At 38.3% G+C, this 20575-nt stretch overlaps 3 protein-coding genes across 8 annotated transcripts; 1 reads left to right on the top strand and 2 right to left on the bottom strand.

Moving 5' to 3' along the window:
* Nucleotides 1-450: 450 nt before the first annotated feature.
* On the bottom strand, nucleotides 451-10276 carry u2af2a (U2 small nuclear RNA auxiliary factor 2a). 4 transcript variants are annotated; one of them, XM_032558357.1, is made up of 12 exons: nucleotides 9698-9746; nucleotides 8426-8567; nucleotides 6727-6762; nucleotides 6357-6460; nucleotides 5896-6047; nucleotides 5673-5789; nucleotides 5434-5590; nucleotides 5238-5317; nucleotides 4957-5079; nucleotides 4789-4875; nucleotides 3099-3347; nucleotides 451-2360 (listed from the first exon to the last, which is right to left on the bottom strand). In XM_032558357.1, the coding sequence occupies exons 1-12, from the start codon at nucleotides 9744-9746 to the stop codon at nucleotides 2226-2228; spliced, it is 1431 nt and encodes a 476-aa protein (XP_032414248.1). In that variant the 3' UTR covers nucleotides 451-2225. The 4 variants fall into 4 exon arrangements, with proteins under 4 accessions (XP_032414248.1, XP_032414249.1, XP_032414250.1 ...); XM_032558358.1 differs by having other exon boundaries at nucleotides 2215-2360; nucleotides 5452-5590; nucleotides 9698-10275; XM_032558359.1 differs by lacking the exon at nucleotides 6727-6762 and having other exon boundaries at nucleotides 2215-2360; nucleotides 9698-10276.
* Nucleotides 10277-11422: 1146 nt separating this feature from the next.
* ccdc106a (coiled-coil domain containing 106a) lies at nucleotides 11423-16742 on the bottom strand. 3 transcript variants are annotated; one of them, XM_032558372.1, is made up of 9 exons: nucleotides 16498-16742; nucleotides 15991-16060; nucleotides 14886-14984; nucleotides 14569-14790; nucleotides 14397-14453; nucleotides 14212-14285; nucleotides 14013-14127; nucleotides 13201-13359; nucleotides 11423-13115 (listed from the first exon to the last, which is right to left on the bottom strand). In XM_032558372.1, the coding sequence occupies exons 2-9, from the start codon at nucleotides 16058-16060 to the stop codon at nucleotides 12790-12792; spliced, it is 1122 nt and encodes a 373-aa protein (XP_032414263.1). In that variant the 5' UTR covers nucleotides 16498-16742; the 3' UTR covers nucleotides 11423-12789. The 3 variants fall into 3 exon arrangements, with proteins under 3 accessions (XP_032414263.1, XP_032414262.1, XP_032414260.1); XM_032558371.1 differs by adding an exon at nucleotides 16182-16221 and having other exon boundaries at nucleotides 14013-14285; nucleotides 16498-16676; XM_032558369.1 differs by having other exon boundaries at nucleotides 14013-14285; nucleotides 16498-16665.
* A 919-nt stretch (nucleotides 16743-17661) lies between these two features.
* On the top strand, nucleotides 17662-19720 carry LOC116717190 (transmembrane protein 238-like). Its single transcript, XM_032558373.1, has 2 exons — nucleotides 17662-17829; nucleotides 18809-19720. Exon 2 carries the CDS (start codon nucleotides 18816-18818, stop codon nucleotides 19143-19145), a length of 330 nt encoding a protein of 109 aa, XP_032414264.1. The 5' UTR covers nucleotides 17662-17829; nucleotides 18809-18815; the 3' UTR covers nucleotides 19146-19720.
* Nucleotides 19721-20575: the final 855 nt, after the last annotated feature.

Below are 20575 nucleotides of genomic sequence, written 5' to 3'. Positions count from 1 at the left end.
AATGTGACGAGCATTAAGACTTAAAACTATTTAATTTTTAATCTGAGCTAAAAAAATAATAAAAAAAATAAAAAGTTTGGTCTAAAAGCAATAAAGTTATAATAAAAAATAAAGATAGAAAAACATTTTTGATTTTATACATAATGGGCATTTTCTAAACTTTTCCAAAAATATTTGACCTATTTAAAGGTAAATTTTCTCAGCAAGATAAATTTTATCTTGAAGTGCTAATATAAAGAGAAATACTGAAAACCTAAAATAAATACAACCCATTAAATAAATATAAATTTTGCCAGCTGTGCCTGTGAAATAGCGCCATCACTTGGACATTACTGTTAAGTACAAGGATGTTTCTAAATGATATCAACTGAATGAAGACTCCAGACTTTTCTAGTGTGGAGCCAACCATGAGGGTGCACGATAAAAGGAAAAAAAAAAAAAAGGCAGCAGTCATGTAAATTCAGCTTTTAATCAACATTTGGAAACAAACTGGACAAACAAAAGACTGCTTGTACAAACTAGATGCTGCTTTTTTTTTAATAGGTTTAAATCATTTAAGAAATCACGTTTGTTTTTAGAAGAAAAAAAAAAGAAATCGACACAGACACAGAAGACTTTGAAAAAGTAAGGAGTAACATTTCAAAAGTGTTATTTCTGTCACACTCTTAAGCGCCATCTCGCGGAGCCGCAAATATGAAATGAAAGTTTTATCATCAAGCCCGTACAGTGTGAAATGTGGTCCTTCAGGAATAAAAGTGAAAGGACTGGGGGAGTGAAAGAAGTGAGTTGGTCGGGGCATACAGCAGGTTGTCAACGTCCTGACTAAAGCAGAAACAGGCCTCATTCATCTCTACAGGGTCCAAATGTTATGGAACAGGCCAGTGTTGGATAATAAATGTATCAATTTGATAAATCTGCTGACAGAGACATAAAACAGCTGAATTTGGTTTCATTCTACAGGACAACATGAGTCGTGGGATTTTAGTCATGTGTTTATTTGGTCTTGTCAAAGGTGGTGAGATGTTGCACAAAAACGTACTGGATCCAACACATTTAACATCCAAGAAGAAAACCGAGCTGTCCAGGGTACAAGATTGTGACACGTATGAAAGTACAGACATCACTGAAAGAGGGGCAAGCCAAATTTCTCTCCAAAGCCAATTGATTTAACGACGTGATGGCTTGCTGGTAAAAGATGAGATGTATCCCCTCCTCCCTCACTGAATAGAAATCTGCTTTTCATTTTCTCTGTTTCGTCTTATTCTGAATCAGGGTCAAAATATAAAGAGCTGTTCACAAAACAAAGCCTGGGCATGAAAAGTTACAGGAAGAAAAAGGAAGAAAATGCAAATGGAATCATTGAAATTTTTCTTTCAGCAGTTTGTGTTACTTTGCAGACTGAATACAAGGTGATATTACAGCTCGAATCAGAAAAGCTATGCACATATCAGAACGATTACAGCCGACAATCAGATAAGAGTCCAATCAGACGTAGGGGCAGCAGAGTGATCAAACGAAGGAACATGAAGAGATAACAGAAGTAAAACAAATTTCCTCTCCTACGCTGATGACAAACAGGTGGACGTTGTTACGGCTACCGTGTATCTACATTAAATCAATTGAAAATGCCCTTCGTCTTCTGCTTCGTCTCCCTTTCACAAACACGTACTCCATACTTTTTTTCTCCTCTACTCTTTTCAATCAGAATTGTCTAGTCGTTCTGTACGGCAGCTCCTTTTGAATTTATTTAAAACAGGCTTTAAATACAAACCTTTAAAGTAAGGAGTTCCCCTCCCTCCCAACTTTCTCTCAAAGCTGACACTCAGGTCGGACAAAGTATAAAAAGAAAAAAACAGTAAACCCCGCCCCCTGGCCCTTTTTAATACACACATTTCTCAAAAATCCTCATGGCCTTCCCCACCCGCCCACCCAGCTACACAACTAGTACCCAAACCTTGCTCTGTTATGCATTCATTATAAACCCCGACCTTCATCCCTTACGATCACAAATATAGGTTTTAACAGCTGGACATGTCATGTAGATCTGAAACAATAAACTGGATATCACAGAAGTCATTCGTCAAATGATTAAAAGTCAAAGATCTACCTGAAATGTTGCTCAACTGAATTACTCCCAGGGCTGGTCTGGAAACGGGCAATTTACATAACATTACCATCCCTTCCTCCCCCACCCCTCCCCTCCAAGCTGTTACCCACCACCCCATCTACCAGAAGTCCCGGCGGTGATAAGCATCTGGATCGCAGTATTTTGTCACGACCACCCTGTTGGCAAACTTCCTTCCTGTCAGCCCCTGCATGGCCTTCTGGGAGTCAAAAACTGAAGTAAACTCCACAAAGATCTGGAAAAAGAGGAAAAAAAACACAAAACACTGAAGTCTGGTGATAGAACAGACCACGACTCGCCACAAATATTCATCTTTCTTGAGCTTTCTCATATTTTGTCATTCTACAGCTAAGCATTTTTAAAGTTGTGCATGAATATAAGGAGAAAGGGAAATACTCTGACTTTTATTAATAAACTCTTTGAGGCAAACATATGTTTCAGCCCTCTTTACTCTGGTGTATGTAAATAAAGTCACCCCATATCACAATAGAAATGTACAAAAGATGATAAATTTGCCCTTACCCATAAAAGACGAAATAAAGCTAGTTAGCTATAAAGAGAATATTAGCAGCTGGTTACTGGAAGCCTCAACCGCTTCGAGTCACAGAACGCAATAGAGATGTGTGCAGGCGACTCAAATTAAGCCCGACAGAAAATTTCAGTGGAAAGAAAAAATCTACATAAAATATTCAAGATTAAATAGTTCTGTATTTAAGGCCAACTTGCATTTCTTAAGGAATTTTAGACATTTTATGGCCTTAATTTTAGATGCATGACTTTAAGACTTTTAAAGGATGTATGGACCCTGAAAATCAAATACATGCCACATCTTTCATGTTTGAAGCATTCTGAGATCTTTTTCTCTCCACCTCGCACTATTTTGTGTTGATCCATCACGTAAAATCCAAACTGAATATCTGGCTGTAACGTGACTACATGCAGAAATGTTCAAATCTGGATTTCGACCGCCTACCTTGCCGGTCCCGGGCACCTCCAGGCCGTCCACAGGGCGAGGTATCTCGATGCTCTTGACTTGGCCGTACTTGCTGCACTCCTCCCTCACGTCTTCCACGATCTCCTCGTATTCTTCGTCATCCAGGAGCTCCTCTGGGGCCACCATGTTCATCAGACACAGCACTTCAGTGGGCAGGCCGCCCATCTGAGTCACAGAGCTGTTCAGACCCGGTACCTGCAGCGTCACAGGCGTCTGGTTTATGGTTGTCTGGAAGAAAAAAAAAAACAGATTGCAAAAAGGTTACATTTATTTGGAATCAGATTGCTTTAAGCATGCAGAACGTCTACCACATCAACAACCAATGTGACATGTAATATTTACAGCCACCCCACCATATTGGCAGTCCTTCTGTTCTGCACTATACGATAAACACAGACATGTTCACTATTAAATGTCATTTAAAAACACTGTAGCTGAAAGGGGAGCGATGTACTATTCACTCACTTCCTCATTACTCCACTAGAACAAAAATCTGCATTTTAGGAGGTCAGGGGTGTGAGTTTCATGCATTGCCTAACAATGTTTATGAAAACTGCATGATTTAACTTGTAATCTGTTGGAAGAACCAACAAAATATTCCATGTTTATCATTTATAGTATATTTTAGATTTTTATTTTACTCTTTAGCAACATAATTTCCACAAACTAAGAGAAAAACTATTACCTGTGATGAAAACAAAACCAGGTCTGGAGGTAAAACACTGCAGTACATGCAATATTTAAAAGAAACAGTAGTGCATTCTTTCCTACTATTATGAACAGACAATAGAATTTTTCTTATTTTTTGAAAATGGCTAAACAAAAAACAATTTATCTTAAGCTTAATATGTGTAACTGAAATAATGTATTTTTTCCCCCCACCAAACCAATTCCAGTGTTAAACTGGATCAACAGCAGTCATCTGCTGGACCATAACACTGGTTTTATCATGGCATCAGCTCTGTTTCTGCAGAGTTTTGTCAGTGGATTAGGTTAGGCTACAGAAAACATCAATATGTTAAAATGCTGTGAGGATCATGTTTGGTCTGCTTAATTTAAGGCCAAAAGAATAGAAACACAGATGTTTAACATTAAAATGTGAGATTAGCAGTGGAACAACACAAGCTGACTTATTAACCTGATGTTTGGTTTATTTGCCTGTTGCATAATGAATGTAGTCCAATACATACAGAGCTGCTTTTCTCCACATTTGTCATTTCCAAATGCATTTATAAATGCTGTTTGTAGCTCTGCATAGAAACACTGGTGGGCTTTTTCAACAGTGCACTGAAATGAATGACAGGACTGTAAAGAGCAGTCACACCAATAAAGGTATTTGAAACTGTTTATAAAAATAAATGGGTGACATGACATATTCATTCTGACAAAAATTCAGAGTAAAACAAATGTAGATCAGAAGACCTTTAACAGTTTTACTCTTTAAAAAAACGCTCAAGCACTAATAGTGGCCCAAGAACTACAGTAACTTTTGGTGGGACAAACACTTTGTTTCCATCTGAAAACACAAAATTTTACTGAAAAGAAAAGATTCCCACTTTCCCTTGCTACCACTGTTAAAAGGAGACAAACTGGAGAAAACTTAACAGGAATGTGTCTGAGTTTAGCATCGAGGTTCCCACTATCCTGCTGCCAGCAGCTGGAAACTCACCAGAGTGGCGTTCTTGGAGCCCACGCTGGCTCTCTGCACCAGGAGCTTCTTGTCTCCCAGCTGCATGCCGTTCAGCCCGGCAATAGCCTGCAAAGATACCAAGAATTATTTACACCCTCCTGAAACAAGCTCCACTGATGCACATTTTCCTCTGTTGTGACCCATTACCTGATCATTCAAGTTGACGTCAACATATTCACAGAAAGCGTATCCTTTAGACAGGCCTGTGGCGCTGTCTTTCACCAGATTAAAGGCCTTCAGCGGGCCAAATGATGTCAACAATTCTTTCACCTAGAAAAACACAAAGTTCTTACATTGAGTCATATTGCTTACAAATATATGATCTGTTAAAAATTAACCGAATGTAAGCTAGCATTTCAAGGCCTGTGAACATTGAAAAGCATGTTAGATTATGGCTTGTATCCCAGCTTAAAGGCAAAAACACTGACCTGGTCATCATTCAGGTAGTTCGGCAAACCACCTATAAAGAGCTTGTGAGCCGAATCTGGCACCACTGTGGACACCACACCTGCATCATGTTCAAGGATGGAAGTAAAAACATCAAATCAGATGATTACAGGTCATGGCTATGTAGAGAATTTTATGAATATTAATGAAATGTGACAAGCAACTGAGGTTAAAAACCATTAATTGTCTGTGTACCCGGCACATAGACACTGGGGTTCTCGCTCATGCCAGGCAAGGGCTGGTAATCGTGCGGGCGGCGGATTTTCAGGCTCTGGCCTTGAAAGATGATGCCATCAAAGGCCATCGCCTGTGTTGTTTCATCCACCGAACGGAACTGCACAGAAAATAATGTAATCAAACACGAATTGATTTTTACATCGTAATCACAAACGATGGTCCCTGTAATACGTTCCTACCTCCAGGAAGGCAAAGTTCTTATCCTGGTTGATCTGTACTGCGAGCACAGGATTCCCAGGGGCCTGAGTCAGACCCCCCAAACGCATCTGAGCATTAAAAAAGTCCATCATAGATTCCTACATTGAAAGGAGGGAAAAGGTCAGTAAATTTGTTCAAATTTTTCATAGTTTATTTAAAATGAAAATGTGTTACCACAAAAATGCTTAATTAAGGAGTTTTCACCTCTGTGATTCCAAATGGGATGTTGCCCACATAGAGGCGGCGAGCCTGCCGGGTCATCTGACTGCCCACCACAGGCACCGGGGTGGGAGTAACAGCCAGGCCATCTGGGGTCATGGTGGGCAGCAGGGCCGTGGCTGGGATCTGTCCGGCCGCTGGGAGATAAAGAAAGAAAATATTTAAAAACCTAGACACTTTTTATACATCTCAACGTTTCATCAATGTTTAGTGAGTGATGGACGGATATGTGGACAGACAGATGGATGCCATGACTAGACAACAGGACAGGGAAGTATATCCTACTACTGTATTTTTCCACATTAACTAGATCTTAAAATACATAATAAATCTCCCTATTTGTCCAGACTGTGTGGGAACTCTGACATTACAGTCGTTCTTTATCAAGGAGGTAAGTTTAACTCTGATTATGATGTTCATCACAAATGGATGGAGGTAAATGATACCTTGCATGGCTTTGTACTGCATGGGAGTGATGTGTTCAAAACCCGGTGGAGGAACATCCCAGTACTTCTTCACCTTCTTCTTCTTCTCACGATGAGGAGAACGGCTGTTGAACAGAGTTAAGGTGATGTTATTAAAATTCAACTAAACTTTCTACATAAAAACCAAAAGACTAACAAAGTGGACACTAGGTTGTATTTTCTGAAATATACAAAAACAACAACCTATTGACAATTTGCATCCATTAAAAAAATACAACACTGGACCCCCATCTCAGTTATGTGAATAAAACAGTACAAACTGTCTGAGCACAGACAATTGCAGTTGTTGCAACAATGCACAAACCAGCTTTGTGTTAGTTTGCTGTATTACCTTCCAGCTTTGTCTTGGGGGTAGCTGGATGGTGAGCTGAAATGACATTGGAAGGGATTGACATTTCTCTTAACATCAATTTAACTGTTTACATTGACACTTCAAAATAGCTGAGCCCTTTTTACCCTCACACTCACCAGATCTGGGCACTAGATTGCAGGATTTTACAACAATCTGAGAAGTTAGCTATTATTTTACATTAGAAAGTGTGTGATGCAGGTGTGTTTTTAAAGTGGCAGGTAACATATGTTTGATCTTTTCCCAGAGGTTGCATGCAAATCAAAATCCCACATATGAGAATGGGAATAAAAGAAAGCTTGTTGGCATTTGTTTGTCTGGACCCAACAAACAAATTCTTCCCCTGGTTCAGGTATTTAAACTATCAACTCATTCTCAATACAATACTCTAAAATATCTTTGTACAAGGTGGAATCAACAGGCAAACTTGATTCAGGATAATATAAAAAAGAGAGAGAGAGTACACATTTAAACCGTCAATCTTCCCATTACTGTTAACATCTTGTTTCCGGCAGTCTGCTGAAGATATTAATGATCAACAAACAGATGTTTGTTTACAGAAGGGAATAAAGTCATTCAATCCCCATTACAGTGATCGAAATCAGTCCATTTTTCCTTTATCAACCAAACATTTTTCAGCTGCTCAATAAATGAACCAAAGGTGAAAAACATTTTCTGTCTGTAAGCAAATCTGCAAACAGCAGGCTCTTTGATGCACTTAATTTTGACTTTAGTAGAAATAAAACAGATAAATAGGTTGGAGTCACATACTTTGACACACAAATAAAAATAATCTTAATCTCTTGGGTTAAAATATTATTGATCAAAAAACCTGAAACATTTATTTTTCTTAGAGCTAGTGGAATCGGATAAACTTTAGGGGGAAACTGGCAAATGGCATCAGCCACAAATCTGATGGCTGCATCTCCTTTTACAGCAGGTGGGTCTGCTGCCTCTGGATAACAGGGGCTGTATAAGAACACTAGCATTTACATCTGTATGAAAAGATTCATGCTGACAGCTAATATTTTTAACCTGAACAGCTCAGTAATTTAAACTGTGCAATGTTTTCAGGAGAACTTAGTTTAAATGTTCTAGTTACAGATTAAATCTTTAGTGGTTCTAAGAGTCTCGATATTTTCAAGTAATACTCAAAAACAAAGATATACGTTGTTTCTTTGTGTGTTGAAAGTCTTTTATACCAAGTATGCTTGGTGCACAAAACTAAGGATCAGGAGCAAAGGGCTTGGGAAAATAATCATAAGTATAATAGCGGTCCCATCAGTTAATTAATACACCTTTTTTTTTTTTTACCCCTCCAGGGGATTTTTTTGTGGGCTCTAGTGTCCCTTATATGAATATACGCAAGTAGGCTGACAGGAAGTGGGAAGGTGAGTGGGGAAGACATGCGGCAAATGTCGCCGGGTCCGGGAGTCGAACCCTCGCCGGCCGCGTCGAGGACTCAAGGCCTCCAAACGTGGGTCGCGACGCCACCACAGCACACCCAATAATACACCTTTTAATATTTCTAGATCAAATTAAAAGCCAGGAATGTGCAGCTGCATAACTTAAATTGCTTGGTTTGGTCAAGTGAATCAAACCTCACAGCAGTTCAGCTGCAGCGTTCATAAGCTGACAGAAGTTCATCAGCTTGTTGACGTTGCTGAACGTCCATACTAACCTGCGCCTGTGTCTTCGCTCCTTACTGTCTCCACGGCGGTCCCTGCTGCGTCTGTCCCTGTCTCTGCTTCTCCGTTTCCTCTCTCTGCTGCGGCTGCGGGACGAGGAGCGGCGGTGGTGGCGGTTCTCTTTGTCCCTTTCCGCTGTGGAAATAAAAAGCTTGTAAACCAATAGAACTGCTTTATATTTTTGGAAAAGGATATAAAGTTAACTTTGTAAAGTAAAAGCGTACCCTCCAGTATTTTAACTCACCTCTGATGAATACTAAAGAGAAAACAGACCTAGAATCAATATCTGCCATTTATTCATGGCTGAATGTTTTTTTTTCTTGCGCTGCTTTTTTGTCACTGCTGTACAACTTCTTATTATTATTGCTTATGTTAAGTGTGTGCTTCCATTTACCTCTCCTGCGGCTACACTTATGTTCACCCACTGAGGGATAAATAAAAGTATATTAGTTATTTGAGGTGCTGCCATTTTGCTGTTGCATTACTTGTTTAAACCAGAACATAATTTGGTTTTAATGAGACTCTTTAGACCAAGAAACCACTCCTTCATTTATTTTCCAACCTAATAAATAGAAGTGTTTGCAAAATATTCTACAACCCTTTCAAGTAGAATTGTTTTGAAATAAACTCTTGAAACTTTGCTAATATGCTCACTAAAAATCTAAACTCCAGGAGTGATGGCGCAAAAAGTTGAAAGATGTAATTTTAACATAAAGCAATATAAAACCTACAACGCTACCTAAATATGTACAGTTTTGCCATTTGAATAAATCTGCAATTAAATTTTTTCATACTTAATCAGATATAGAAAATTACAAAAAAAAATTAAACTTATGGACCCTGGGAGTAGCTTGCTTTAGGCCTGATGTTAAAGGCGTGGTCGGCAAAATTTTTAAATGCAATGTTGATATCGGTAGATAAAAAGTAAGTGGCACATAAATATTCACTGTACACTACGCAGCTGAAGCGGATGGATGCCAGGCATTAGGAAACCCACGTTGTACATCAAAAATTTAAAAAGTACCGCTGTCCAGTTTTCAATAAGCTCATTGTTTTATATAACCTACAGTGAACTACCCTAGTTAATTTGAGAACAATGGTGCAGCGACATCACACTTGAGGGGTTTTGAGACTGTATGACAGTAAAGAGCCTTTCAGCGTTCCTGTAAATAGACACATCCACGATTGGATAAAATGATGGCGGCGGTTTAAATCTGACCCATAAACCTGTTGTTTGGTTATTGTTGTGCGGCTAATTTATTTACCTTGCTTGTTTTCAGACAACTGTCTCTCAAACTCGTCGTAGTCCGACATCGCTGGGTGGAAGCTTGTTACGCTCTCTGGGACTGCGTTGTTCAGTCGGCGGTGGCTAGCTTCAGCTAGCAACAAAGTGAGCTACACTTTTAAACACAAGCGGTTAGCTTGAAATAGCTTCGACGAATTAGCTTTGACGAGCGGATAATTTCACGACGGGTTTACCAAAATTGAATGACCAACACACGCATAAAACGTAGTGGTGTGTATTTTACAACGTAACCGACATGAATGATTGAGAAAGGAAAACGTGCTCGTTAGCCTGCTAACGTTAGCCGACTAGCTTGTAGCAAAGTCCAGAAGAATAGGCCTGCTGCAACACACACCACGGACGAATGAATGAGACACTTTCCCGAGCTAGATGCAAGTCCTAAAGGGTCACAGACCTACAAATTGAAGTTATTTGACGTTGTAAGCCAGAAATTAGCGCCTTCGGAAGTTTAAACGTTATACAAAACAATAAAGGTTTCGCTATGCCCGCTTTTTCTGCTCCGTCTCCCAGGCAGCCCCTGACATCGGAAGTTGATGACTGTGGGGTTTCCGCTCATCCAGATTACCAGTAGTAATCGAGTCAGAATAAAAGCGAAGATTAAACTTGTCTTCTAACTGTTCATTCTCTAAAGAGGAAGTGATACAAGTAGATATAAGTAGAAATAACTCACAATTTTCAGCTAACGTATTTCTTTATATGAAAAAGAAACATGGTTAGTCTGGAATACTTCACAATCCTGCGTGCATTTATGAATGGAAACAATAATCAGCAATATCCGAGGGTTGTTGTGATACTCAAACGGTGCTCAGTTAGCCCAATGTTTGCCAATGTATCCCTCACTCACCATTACACCACCACCCCAGCTTGAACCACTGATCTAGTGGATGAATTAATTCGTGCTTTCAGCTCTTAAGAAATTCAAAATGTTTTATATGATGAAGACATTAAGCAACAGACAAGACACAACATTGCAATAGAACAATATCTAATTAGCCTTGATTTAACGGAACTAAGTGTTTCAGTGTTTTCTATGAGTTTGTTCCAGATTAAAGGAACATAAACTGCTGCTTCTCCATGTCTGGTTCTGATTCTGGTGGTACAGAGTAGACTAGAATCAGAAGGCTTCAGTGGTCTGGAAGATTGATGGATCTTAAAGTATTTTGGTGTTAACCTATTCAGTGTTTTATAAACCCGCAAAAGTATTTATTCACTGAGATATAGAGAGCCAGTATAACGACTTTAGAACTGGGGTGATGCGCTTTATTTTCCTAGTTTTAGTGAGAATGTGTTTTGGATCAGCTGCAGCTGTCTGATTGTTTTTTTTTTTTTAGGTAAACCTGTAAAGACACTGTTGCAGTAATCAATTCAACTAAAGATAAACACATGGATGAGTTTCTCTAGATCTTGTAGGGACAGTAGTCATTTAATCCTAGGAAATGTTCTTAAGGTAATAGAAGGCTGACTTGGTAATGTCTTTATGTGTCTCTTAAGGTTCAGGCATGAGTTCATCACTGACACCCAAGTTTCAGACACAATCAGTATTTTCTAACTGGAATAACTGAAGCATTTCTCATCCATCATGAGTAAGACTAAAAACATGAACAAAAAGTCAGAGCAAATCACTTTGTTTCAAACATCAAACACAGTTAATGACATAAACACCGTAATGAAAATGAGAAATCAGTGAGGGAAAAACAAATAGTTTATTTCACTTCTATTAACACAATTTCTTATTGAATCATCAGCACTCATTGGAGAGATTTGTTCTTGAAGGTTAGAGAATAAAATGTTACATTTTTTATATGAATTCAAATGCTTTACTGTCATTTGACTCATGCTGCAAGTAGAAACTGTTCCAGGTGGAAATGTGTGAACTGGCAGGAATCTCAGTTAACTTTGCAGCTCCCTTATTGCTCTTGAACTGTTTACTCATGGACTCATGGTTACACAATATCATTCTGCTGTAGAACAAAATCCAAAATAATTGCCTTCACTGCCAAAATAGTCGCATTTCATAGCAAATTACAATCAGCTTCCTTCAAATTTGAAGACCGCACAACAGATCACAAACGCTCTTTTTACATGCACACGTTGTGGAGAACAGTTCCTCTGTTTCTGCTGATGATTTTTAGCTGTTTCCACAATTTTTTTTTTTTTTTTTACAAGTAACCGAAACCTACACAGTATTACAAAAAATCTATAGTGTTATGTAGTGAAATTGCTCAGATCCACAATATATAAAACTTCACAATACAATACAAGATTCCTAATATCAGAAGCATAGGAGGTTACATTTATAGCAACATAGTAGAAGTCATATACAAAAGTTGCTTGGAGTCCTTTGAAGAAAGAAAGAAATGCAGCATTAAAACTAGGCAGAGGTGCAACTGGTGTTCCCATTAGTAAGAATAAATAAAAACAACTAACATTTCTGAGACAAAATGCTATGTTAGGTATAAAACCAGTGAGTTGTTGATTGATATATGGTGCCCTGGCGCCAAAGGTTCGAGACCTAACCTATCCTCTCATACCTACGTATTTTTCTAATTGTCATTTAATGATTGTTCTCCTTGTCTTTAAATATGGAGGTCTGCAGCAAAATATGGAGCTTTTCTAAATGTGGATCATATAAAAATGCATTAAGGCAAATAAAAATGACACTAAATATAGCCACAGTAAAAATAAAGCAATGAAAAGTATCCTGAAATGGTCATAATTTGTTCAAAGTATTCCAAAAATGAGTCAAAACTTAAAATAAAAATTAAAAATACACTGGAAGTTTATACACTTATGGGATTGTGTCAAAGCAGAATACAAATAAAGTTATATAAATTTGGATATTTAACAAGCTGCAGTCATCTACAGTAGTGTTTGGACTCCTGCCCTCCAGCAGATCCACGTCAAGATAAAAAAAATGTCTTTGCAAAGCATAAATGAAGAACAAATGACTAAAGAACTACCATAATTACAGTCCTCTGTGATTGCAGAAACAATTATTTTCATTTCAAAAGAATCCCCTTGTCTCTACCTCCACAATACAGCTGACATTAATCAGCTCATCTCGTGTCTGAATCGGTACGAGATGGGCAGCAGGAGGTTATTTTTCTTCAACGCCTGCACTCTGCTGAGCGTCTCTTCGTCCAGGGCGAGGTAGCAGCGTCGGGCGTAATCCAGCAGCTTCTCCTTGGAGGAGTCAAACTCTCCCACTTCGGCCACTTTCTCGGGGGCCACGAGATGCAGCTCAGCAATGGGTGTGGTGGAGGCCACGGTGTTGCGGTCAACACCGTGGATTTGGAAGGCCTTGGTCATGTTTTTGAGGCGCTGGTACGTAAGGAGAATCTTCTTATAGCGAAAAAGCACTCCTGCAGCGTCTTTCACTGACAAAGAGAAAAGCAGAGCAGAGTTAGCTGCAGCCTGAATGACACTGAAATTCGGAGTCTTTTTTCAGGATCTCTGCGTCACCTCTCTGTCGCTCTCGTGGCGCTCGGAGGACTCGCCTCCTCTTTAACTGCTGCCTGTTGGTGCTAATTGCCTCTGACATTACATCGTCCCCTTCGTCCTCCTCGATGAAGCCATCCTCCTCCAAGAACTCATCCGATTCTCCCAGCAGTGAGAGCGAATCTGTAAGGGCGAAAAATAATTTGCTTCACAAAACCCAGTAGGCAAAGGACACGTGTGACCGACTGACTTCATTAAAGTAACACTATAATACAATGGATGCTGTTAAATCGCCTCAGTGATATTAGGCTGAGTGATGCGGCTTTGGGATTGCTTTAAGACAGAACAGTGTTTGCAGATGGATATAATCACATCTTTCTGAAGATATTAAGAAGTAATATACATAAGTATGGTTTGATTTTCCAGATTTTTTTCTGCTTTTTCAGGCTTCTAAAGGAGCAAAATCTATAAATGCTTAATACTTGCGGGTGTTTGCAATTTATGTTTAAATGACTTGCTTTTGGCTTGATTTGCTCCATTACTCCTAGTGTAAACATTTTACCTATCAGTATTTATATTACTGACTGAATGACCACATTTTTTTCAAACTGATTGTCAGTGAAGAGCAGTATTGCTATTCTTAAACTAACTTTTTTTTTATCTTTATCATATTACTCTGACTTCTTTTATTTAATTTATTTGTGTTAATGTTAACATAACACTTGTATCTTGTAACTTTCCAGTGGAAGTCTCCAAGGTGACAAAAAAGAGATACTGGTCTGTAGGATCGTCCTCATTAAATCAAATAAGTAGATACATGATTTAATTTGCATTACCTGGGCCATTGCGTCCACTCAGTTGGTTTAAGGATGATCTTGCAGCATTGCTGTGTTTGCTGTTGCTTCCACTGCCTGTTGTACTTGCCTGTTGACTGTGGCCTTGCAAAAGGGCCTGTGATTGTGTTGTGTTGTACAAAGCATTCATATTAGAGAGCTGAGAGGACATTGGATTGGAGATGTGGTTTTTGGAAGGCACCATAGTGGGAGGACATGGCCTTCGCTGGACAAACTGGCGCTGAGGGAAATGCTGTTGGTCTGCCTTCTGCTGTTCTATTAAAAAAGAAAATTACAAAGTGGATTGCGACTTAGAGATCATAACAATGTAATAAATAAACAAACAGCCCCACAAGCTGGAATCAAAAAGCATAAGTGAATTTTTACCAGCAGGACGGTCTTCCTCTCTTCTTGCCCTCCAGTTGAATCGTCTAGATTCATATCCTGATTTAAGCAAAACACAAAAAGGGACATTTTTATTTTAAAAACCGCTTCAACAACGTTTCAACATTAATCTTATTATTGACAGTGTTTTCAGACGGCAAGAGTCTTTCCTCACCGTTACTGTACTGACTCTGACCCTGTTCCGGTCCCTGGCTCTTCGTGGAAAAGATGAAGCGGTCCAGCTGGCACCGCAGGAAGTCCCGCTCCTCCTCCAGATCCTCGATTCTTTTCTGCAGCCACGAGTTTTTCTCCACAGAGATCTGGAGCTGGGTCCGCAGGTTGTTGATCACCATGTATGAGTTGCTGACTGTAGGTGGGCCTGCACTCGAGGCTGGTTCTGAGGATGGCAAGAACAGCTCCAGTGTTCACAGGTGCTGCACCACAAAATAATAACTGTGACAGCAATTACTTTATACACTGTGTGACATTTACCGTCAAAGTTCTGATCGCTCTGGTTGAAGAATCCCTGCTGCTCAAAGTTGTTTTCTTCAAAGGGAATGGTAATTTCATAAGTGTCCTCACTTTTTGGAGCTGAAAAAAAGGCAAAATAATCAAATATCTCATGATCTAAAGCAGGATAATCACATTTACTTGAAGCAATTAACTACAAGGTTGCAATCTGAAGCAAATTGTTGCCAATTTCCCTCACCTCCCTTGAGTGATTGGAGTGTTTTGTGTTTTGGAGAATCAGTTGCTGATTTAGAGTTGCTTTTTAGTACAATATATATACAATTACTTTTCCTAATACTTTAATACGTCCATGGTTAAAGACTAATCAAGAGATATATTTTGCAACTCTACAGTGACTTCTCCTTTTGAAATGCTAAGCTGTAAAATAATCAAATAGGAGTTTGCTGACCCAGCTACAACAGATGTATGAATAATGTGCAAGTCCAAGGAAAACTGGGTTATGCTGGAGGCATCCTTGCACTCTGTGAGTCTCTTGGAGACCTTTATGGTATGAAAAGCAGCAGTTGGAGATCTTCAAAGACTTTTGTTCTAATCTTTTTTGCTGAAGGGTTAGAAATTCTCAACCAACTCTTTCTTCATGCATTTCAAAAGAAATCTAAATAAAACCAGTCCCGTGCATAACCAATTGCTTCTTTTATCAGCAACAGATATCAATGCACACAGAGCAGAAAGTGACCGTGTCCAGAAGAATACAAAACTACTTAGATAATTCCACAGTCTAGTTCTCCACTAATTTTGTCTAGTTGCTAGAAGAGCGTGGGTTTTGTTCCAGTGGGTTTTTAGTTCATTTGTGATTATTATGTTATTTCTACTCATTGTCGACTTATTTTAATAAATGTTCTTGATGTCTTTATTAAACCATTAGTCCTCTATTTACTATCTTTGTGATGTTATGGAAGTGTGCAATGTGCAATTTTAAAATCAGACCAAAAAGATCACAAGTGAGGGAGAAATGTTCAAAATTAGGACAATTTGTCTATACTGGGGTACGTATTACTGGAAACGTCTGTTTTTCTGCTCCTTCCAATAATAACAGAGATGTAGATACTGACAACTAAGACCTTACTCTGCAGGTGAAAAGAGCCTACATGGCTCTTTGATGTGGAAGCTCCATCACTCCTGTTACCGTCCTCCATCTGCCACAGACAAAAGTTAAGTGAACCAAAAATAATGTTATCAAGACATAAATACACGTGCAGAAAATATGAAGCTTAATTCTTAATTAAGCTATTAATAATAGAGACAATATTTCTAAACCTCTGTTCACCGAGGAACCTTCACTTGTGTCTTTTTTTGTCTAGATGGACAAAAAAAAAAGGACAAAAAACAGAGCTAATTATATTCGATTAAACAAAAATAATTTCACACGGATTAAATGTTTGGAAAATATATGTTTTAAGCGTCTTGAAGAAAGTAGCTAGCTCAAAACAAGGTTAGCCTGTTAGCCCAGAAAATGTAGCCAGACTATAATCACCATTTTGTTTTTTATGCACAATAAGTACTTTAATTCCGTCATTCTTGCTCTAATAAAATCTCTCTGCTTTAAATATATACCGTAGAAACTGGTACGTACCACTTTAGGATTAGTTATAACTTAGTGGTGCATATGTAATAAGCCGTTATTACTCAGTCATATCGCCATTTCAGCGGTTCGTCTGCTAGCTAACAAGCTAACAATAACAATTACAGCATTTTTTTTAGCACCGAGTGACGTCATTTCCGGCTGTTGACTGACGTTTCATATGCCAGTGAGAAAACATTTACAAAAGGTTTTATGTAGTGAGCATTCATATCTTTGGATTTAGTTTATACTGAAAGATAAGCCGATAAAAAAAGGAAACGAGATGAACCACAAGTTATATTTCTTTGACTAAATGTTGCTCAAAAGCAACAACGCTGAAGTTAGAATCAGATTTGTAGATTCCGAGTATGTCCTTCAGTAAAGGGCTATTTCACTCTAAAAATAAAAATCTTACCTTTAACTTGATATACAGTAGATCGAAATCTAAAGATTCAGGACGGTTAAACTCGAACCAAGTGATTTTATGGTCATTACTGTTTTGACGTTTTATGAATTGTAAAGGTCATTCAACTTGTGAAAACAAAAAAATAATAATTCAAGTGTCTTTTTTTTTTTTTTTTTTTTGCTTTTAACTTTACCTCTTAAAATAAGTCCAGTTCAAACACGCGTTCTTTCGTTTGAAAATACAACTTTTCTTTGATTTATTTGTTTTAATTTTTATAATAATAAAGGCATCACTTCACAGAAAAATAGAAGCAACAACCAGAAATTCCATAATTTCTTGTTTTCTGACTAAATTTCAGTAGTAAGATTGATTCACCAAGTTATGTCACTGATTATAGATGAGTGTTTGCGATACATTGTTTATATTTAATATTTTCATGTCCACCTTTATTTGTCTATTGGTGGAAGAACGAACATATATAGGACACCAACTTTGAGGTGTATGAAACTGCACCTACGGCCTCTATCGAAGTTAGTCATGCGTTCATGAAATTCAGCGGAATAACCCTTTAGTGAAGAGCTGAATCAGATGCTAACTTCAACACTGTCAAAAATGTACACTATTTTTCCGCTCTGGCATACTATTGTAAATAATTGTGTATTCTTTGACAAGTGTTTACGTAAGCGCATTGCTATTAAGTTTGTGTAAAGAATTCAATGACACAATTTTAGAGAGTAAAAGGGGAAGATCCCAGCTGTGCTGTGCCCTTTGTTACTGGCCTTGTTGGGTAAAACTGAGGGACAGGTTAAACAGGTGACAAGGTGTCAGGTTTCAGCGGCTGGTTTCTTCCACACACACGATACAGAGAGGCAGACAACATACGATCTTGGTCCAAATTTGCTTCTTTAATATCAAACATTCACCTTCCTAACAAATAGGTAAGTGATTAATCTTTTCTAAAACCAATAAAACAATCTTTCAAATGAGGTTTCGTTTTAAGTTTGCCTTACAAAATAAATGTGATGAATATCAGGACAGGTGTGGCAACTGTTTTGGCCAGACCAGAGTAAACATGTCCTAAAACGACAGTCAGAGCTACGACACATGTCCTGTAGTTTTTCTGAATACATTTCTTTTGTGTTTCTTTTATCTTTAACTCGTTAAAAGAGAATCTCATTATGCTGCCTTTTCAGATCATGTAATTATGATGTTTTTGAGTCGCATTTGTAGTTAAAGTTCACCAGAGGAGACATTTGTTGTGAGTTGTCTCTGTATTCAAACCGAATTAAACCGAATCAAAATCCAATCACTTTTGTTTAACTTTTATTTTTATTTTTTTATTTTTTTTATCTTGTTTTAATAATTTTTGTGACACATCTACTGGTGCCATTTCTTTCCTCATTTTTGGCTAGTTACTTTATTCTATGTTATCTTTGCAACAGGGTTTGCTTTTCAAAGCTCCTCGTTCCCTTAATTTGTATGTCTAGGTTCATTTGTGTGTGTGTGTATATATATATATATATATATATATATATATATATATATATATTTCCATAGTCTCTTGTTTCACTTCTTTTGTTCTTTGCAGTATACTGTACAGGAGAGGACCAGGTCTTTTAAGAAAAGATTAAAAAAACAAAGCAATAACAACAGGGGATAGGATCAGTGTGGCACCAAGTGATTTTGTTAAAAGTAAATGTGGAATTGTTTCCTTGCTGGATAAATGTAATTTGATTAAAAGCTGGATTCATTTCTTGTCTTTTCACTCATCTTTACCAAAGATGTCTAGTGTTGGGGTGGTCTAGGTCTCCAGTATAAGATCACCCATTTTTATATGAGGAGCAAAAGGTCACAAGTGTGAACAGCTAACATGATACACAACATTGTTGTCTAAATAAGCTCTTCTTTCTCTTTCAGTCCAGCCATGGGACAGAAGTATGACGGGTTGTCCCATTGTAAGCTCGCTCTGGTGTTTGCCGTGGTGATGGACGTGCTGGGTGTGACGTCCCTGCTGGTAGGCGTCTTCGCTTCCCTAGAGATCCAGGGCGAAGACTTTGGGGATCTGCTGGTGTACTCTGGAGTTCTGTTGGTCCTGTTTTCCATGGCCGGCTGGGTGCTTTGGTATAGTGGCAACATCGAAGGTCTGCATTTACAAAAAGACCTGAATGGACGTTTGGGTTCTGCTATGGACCGATTGGCTCGCTCTGTCAGCCGGAAGATGCGGCTCCCCAGGACGCGCAGCAGTCCCAGTTAAACAGTCGAGACATCAGCCTGGTTTTGATTCTTGTTGAGCCAAATTACTTGAAACAAAAGCATAATTCAGGGCTTTTCTTTCTGTCAGTTTTTGATAAAAAAGACCTGTCAACCTTTGTTTTTAGAAACAGAATATGTATGTTTTGCTTAAGTATGTGCACATGCACTAGTTTATATAGTCTTTAATATTAAAACTATTGCAATTAATGTCTTTTCTCAGCTGCCTCGTTAATAATTTATTGTCTTTGCTAAATTATTATACAGGTATATCTCAATAATTTAAAACGTCCTCAAAAAGTTAATTTCAGTAAATCTGTTCAAAAAGTTATGCTCACATATATTAATTGTAAACAGAATATATATTTCAATATATTTATATTTATTTAGTGCTATGTATTTTGATGATCATGGGTTACACTCAATGAAAACCCAAAATTTAGCTTTTAAGAAAATAAATGCACTCAATACTTAGTGGGGACTCCAACTGCATGATTTATAGCATCTGTACAGCTTGGCATGGAGACGACCAGCCTTTGGGTCAGCTGATACATTAAAGAACCACAAGTTGCTTTATTACTGGCTTCCAGTTTGTCTGCATTGCTGGGTCTGGTGTCCTCATCTTCCACTTGACAATCCTCTGTGGTTCCCAGACCTGGTCCTCAAGGCACACTTTCCTTGCTTCCAAACACCTGACTTAGATGGATGGTGGATTAAAAGGTTTCCGCAGCATTTGGTGTTTGCAGAGGAGATCATTTGAATCAGGTGTGCTGGAACAGAGACTCATCTCATCATGCAGGGTAGGGGTGCTTGAGGAACAGGTTTGGGAGCCAATGCTCTAGATTGGGGTTCAGATCAGACCAGTTTGCATGTCACTCAAGTATAGCAACACCATGGTCATTAAAGCTGGTATTGATACTTGTGGCAGTCTGGGCAGGTCCAAGGTTCTGCTGGGAAATGAAAACATCTCTATTAAGCTTGTCAGTAAAGGGAAGGGTGCTTTAATAGTTCCTGTAACAGATTTTGGACTTTTTAAAAATTTTTTTATAAAACATACTAGAAAAACACCAGCAGATGATATGGAACCCAAAATCATCTGAGGATCTTCACACTGAGAAAGTGTTTAGTTCATTTTTTCTTCTCTTGAAGTCACGAATATAAAAATGTTTTAATTTGACTTTGTGCTATAAAATGGCACAACATGCCTGGAAAACACCTAACACACCAAATGCTTAAGAAACTCCATTTCAAGGGAGGCCTGGAAATAGGCTCTGGTTATCCCTACTGCTTGTGGACCTACTACGCTTTTTCCTTCCACTAAACTTTAGATTACTACATAGCGGTTTGAACAACCAGCTTCTTCTTAGTGGCTTACCATTTTTGCCAAATGTGTTATTGACACTCTACTGGAAAACAATTTCAAGTCAGTAAATA

The sequence above is a fragment of the Xiphophorus hellerii genome, chromosome 3 (genome assembly GCF_003331165.1).
Source record: "Xiphophorus hellerii strain 12219 chromosome 3, Xiphophorus_hellerii-4.1, whole genome shotgun sequence".
NCBI classification, from domain to species: Eukaryota; Metazoa; Chordata; class Actinopteri; order Cyprinodontiformes; family Poeciliidae; genus Xiphophorus; species Xiphophorus hellerii.
The sequence above is the reverse complement of the archived record's forward strand: the minus strand, read 5'-3'. Positions and strand labels throughout refer to the sequence as shown.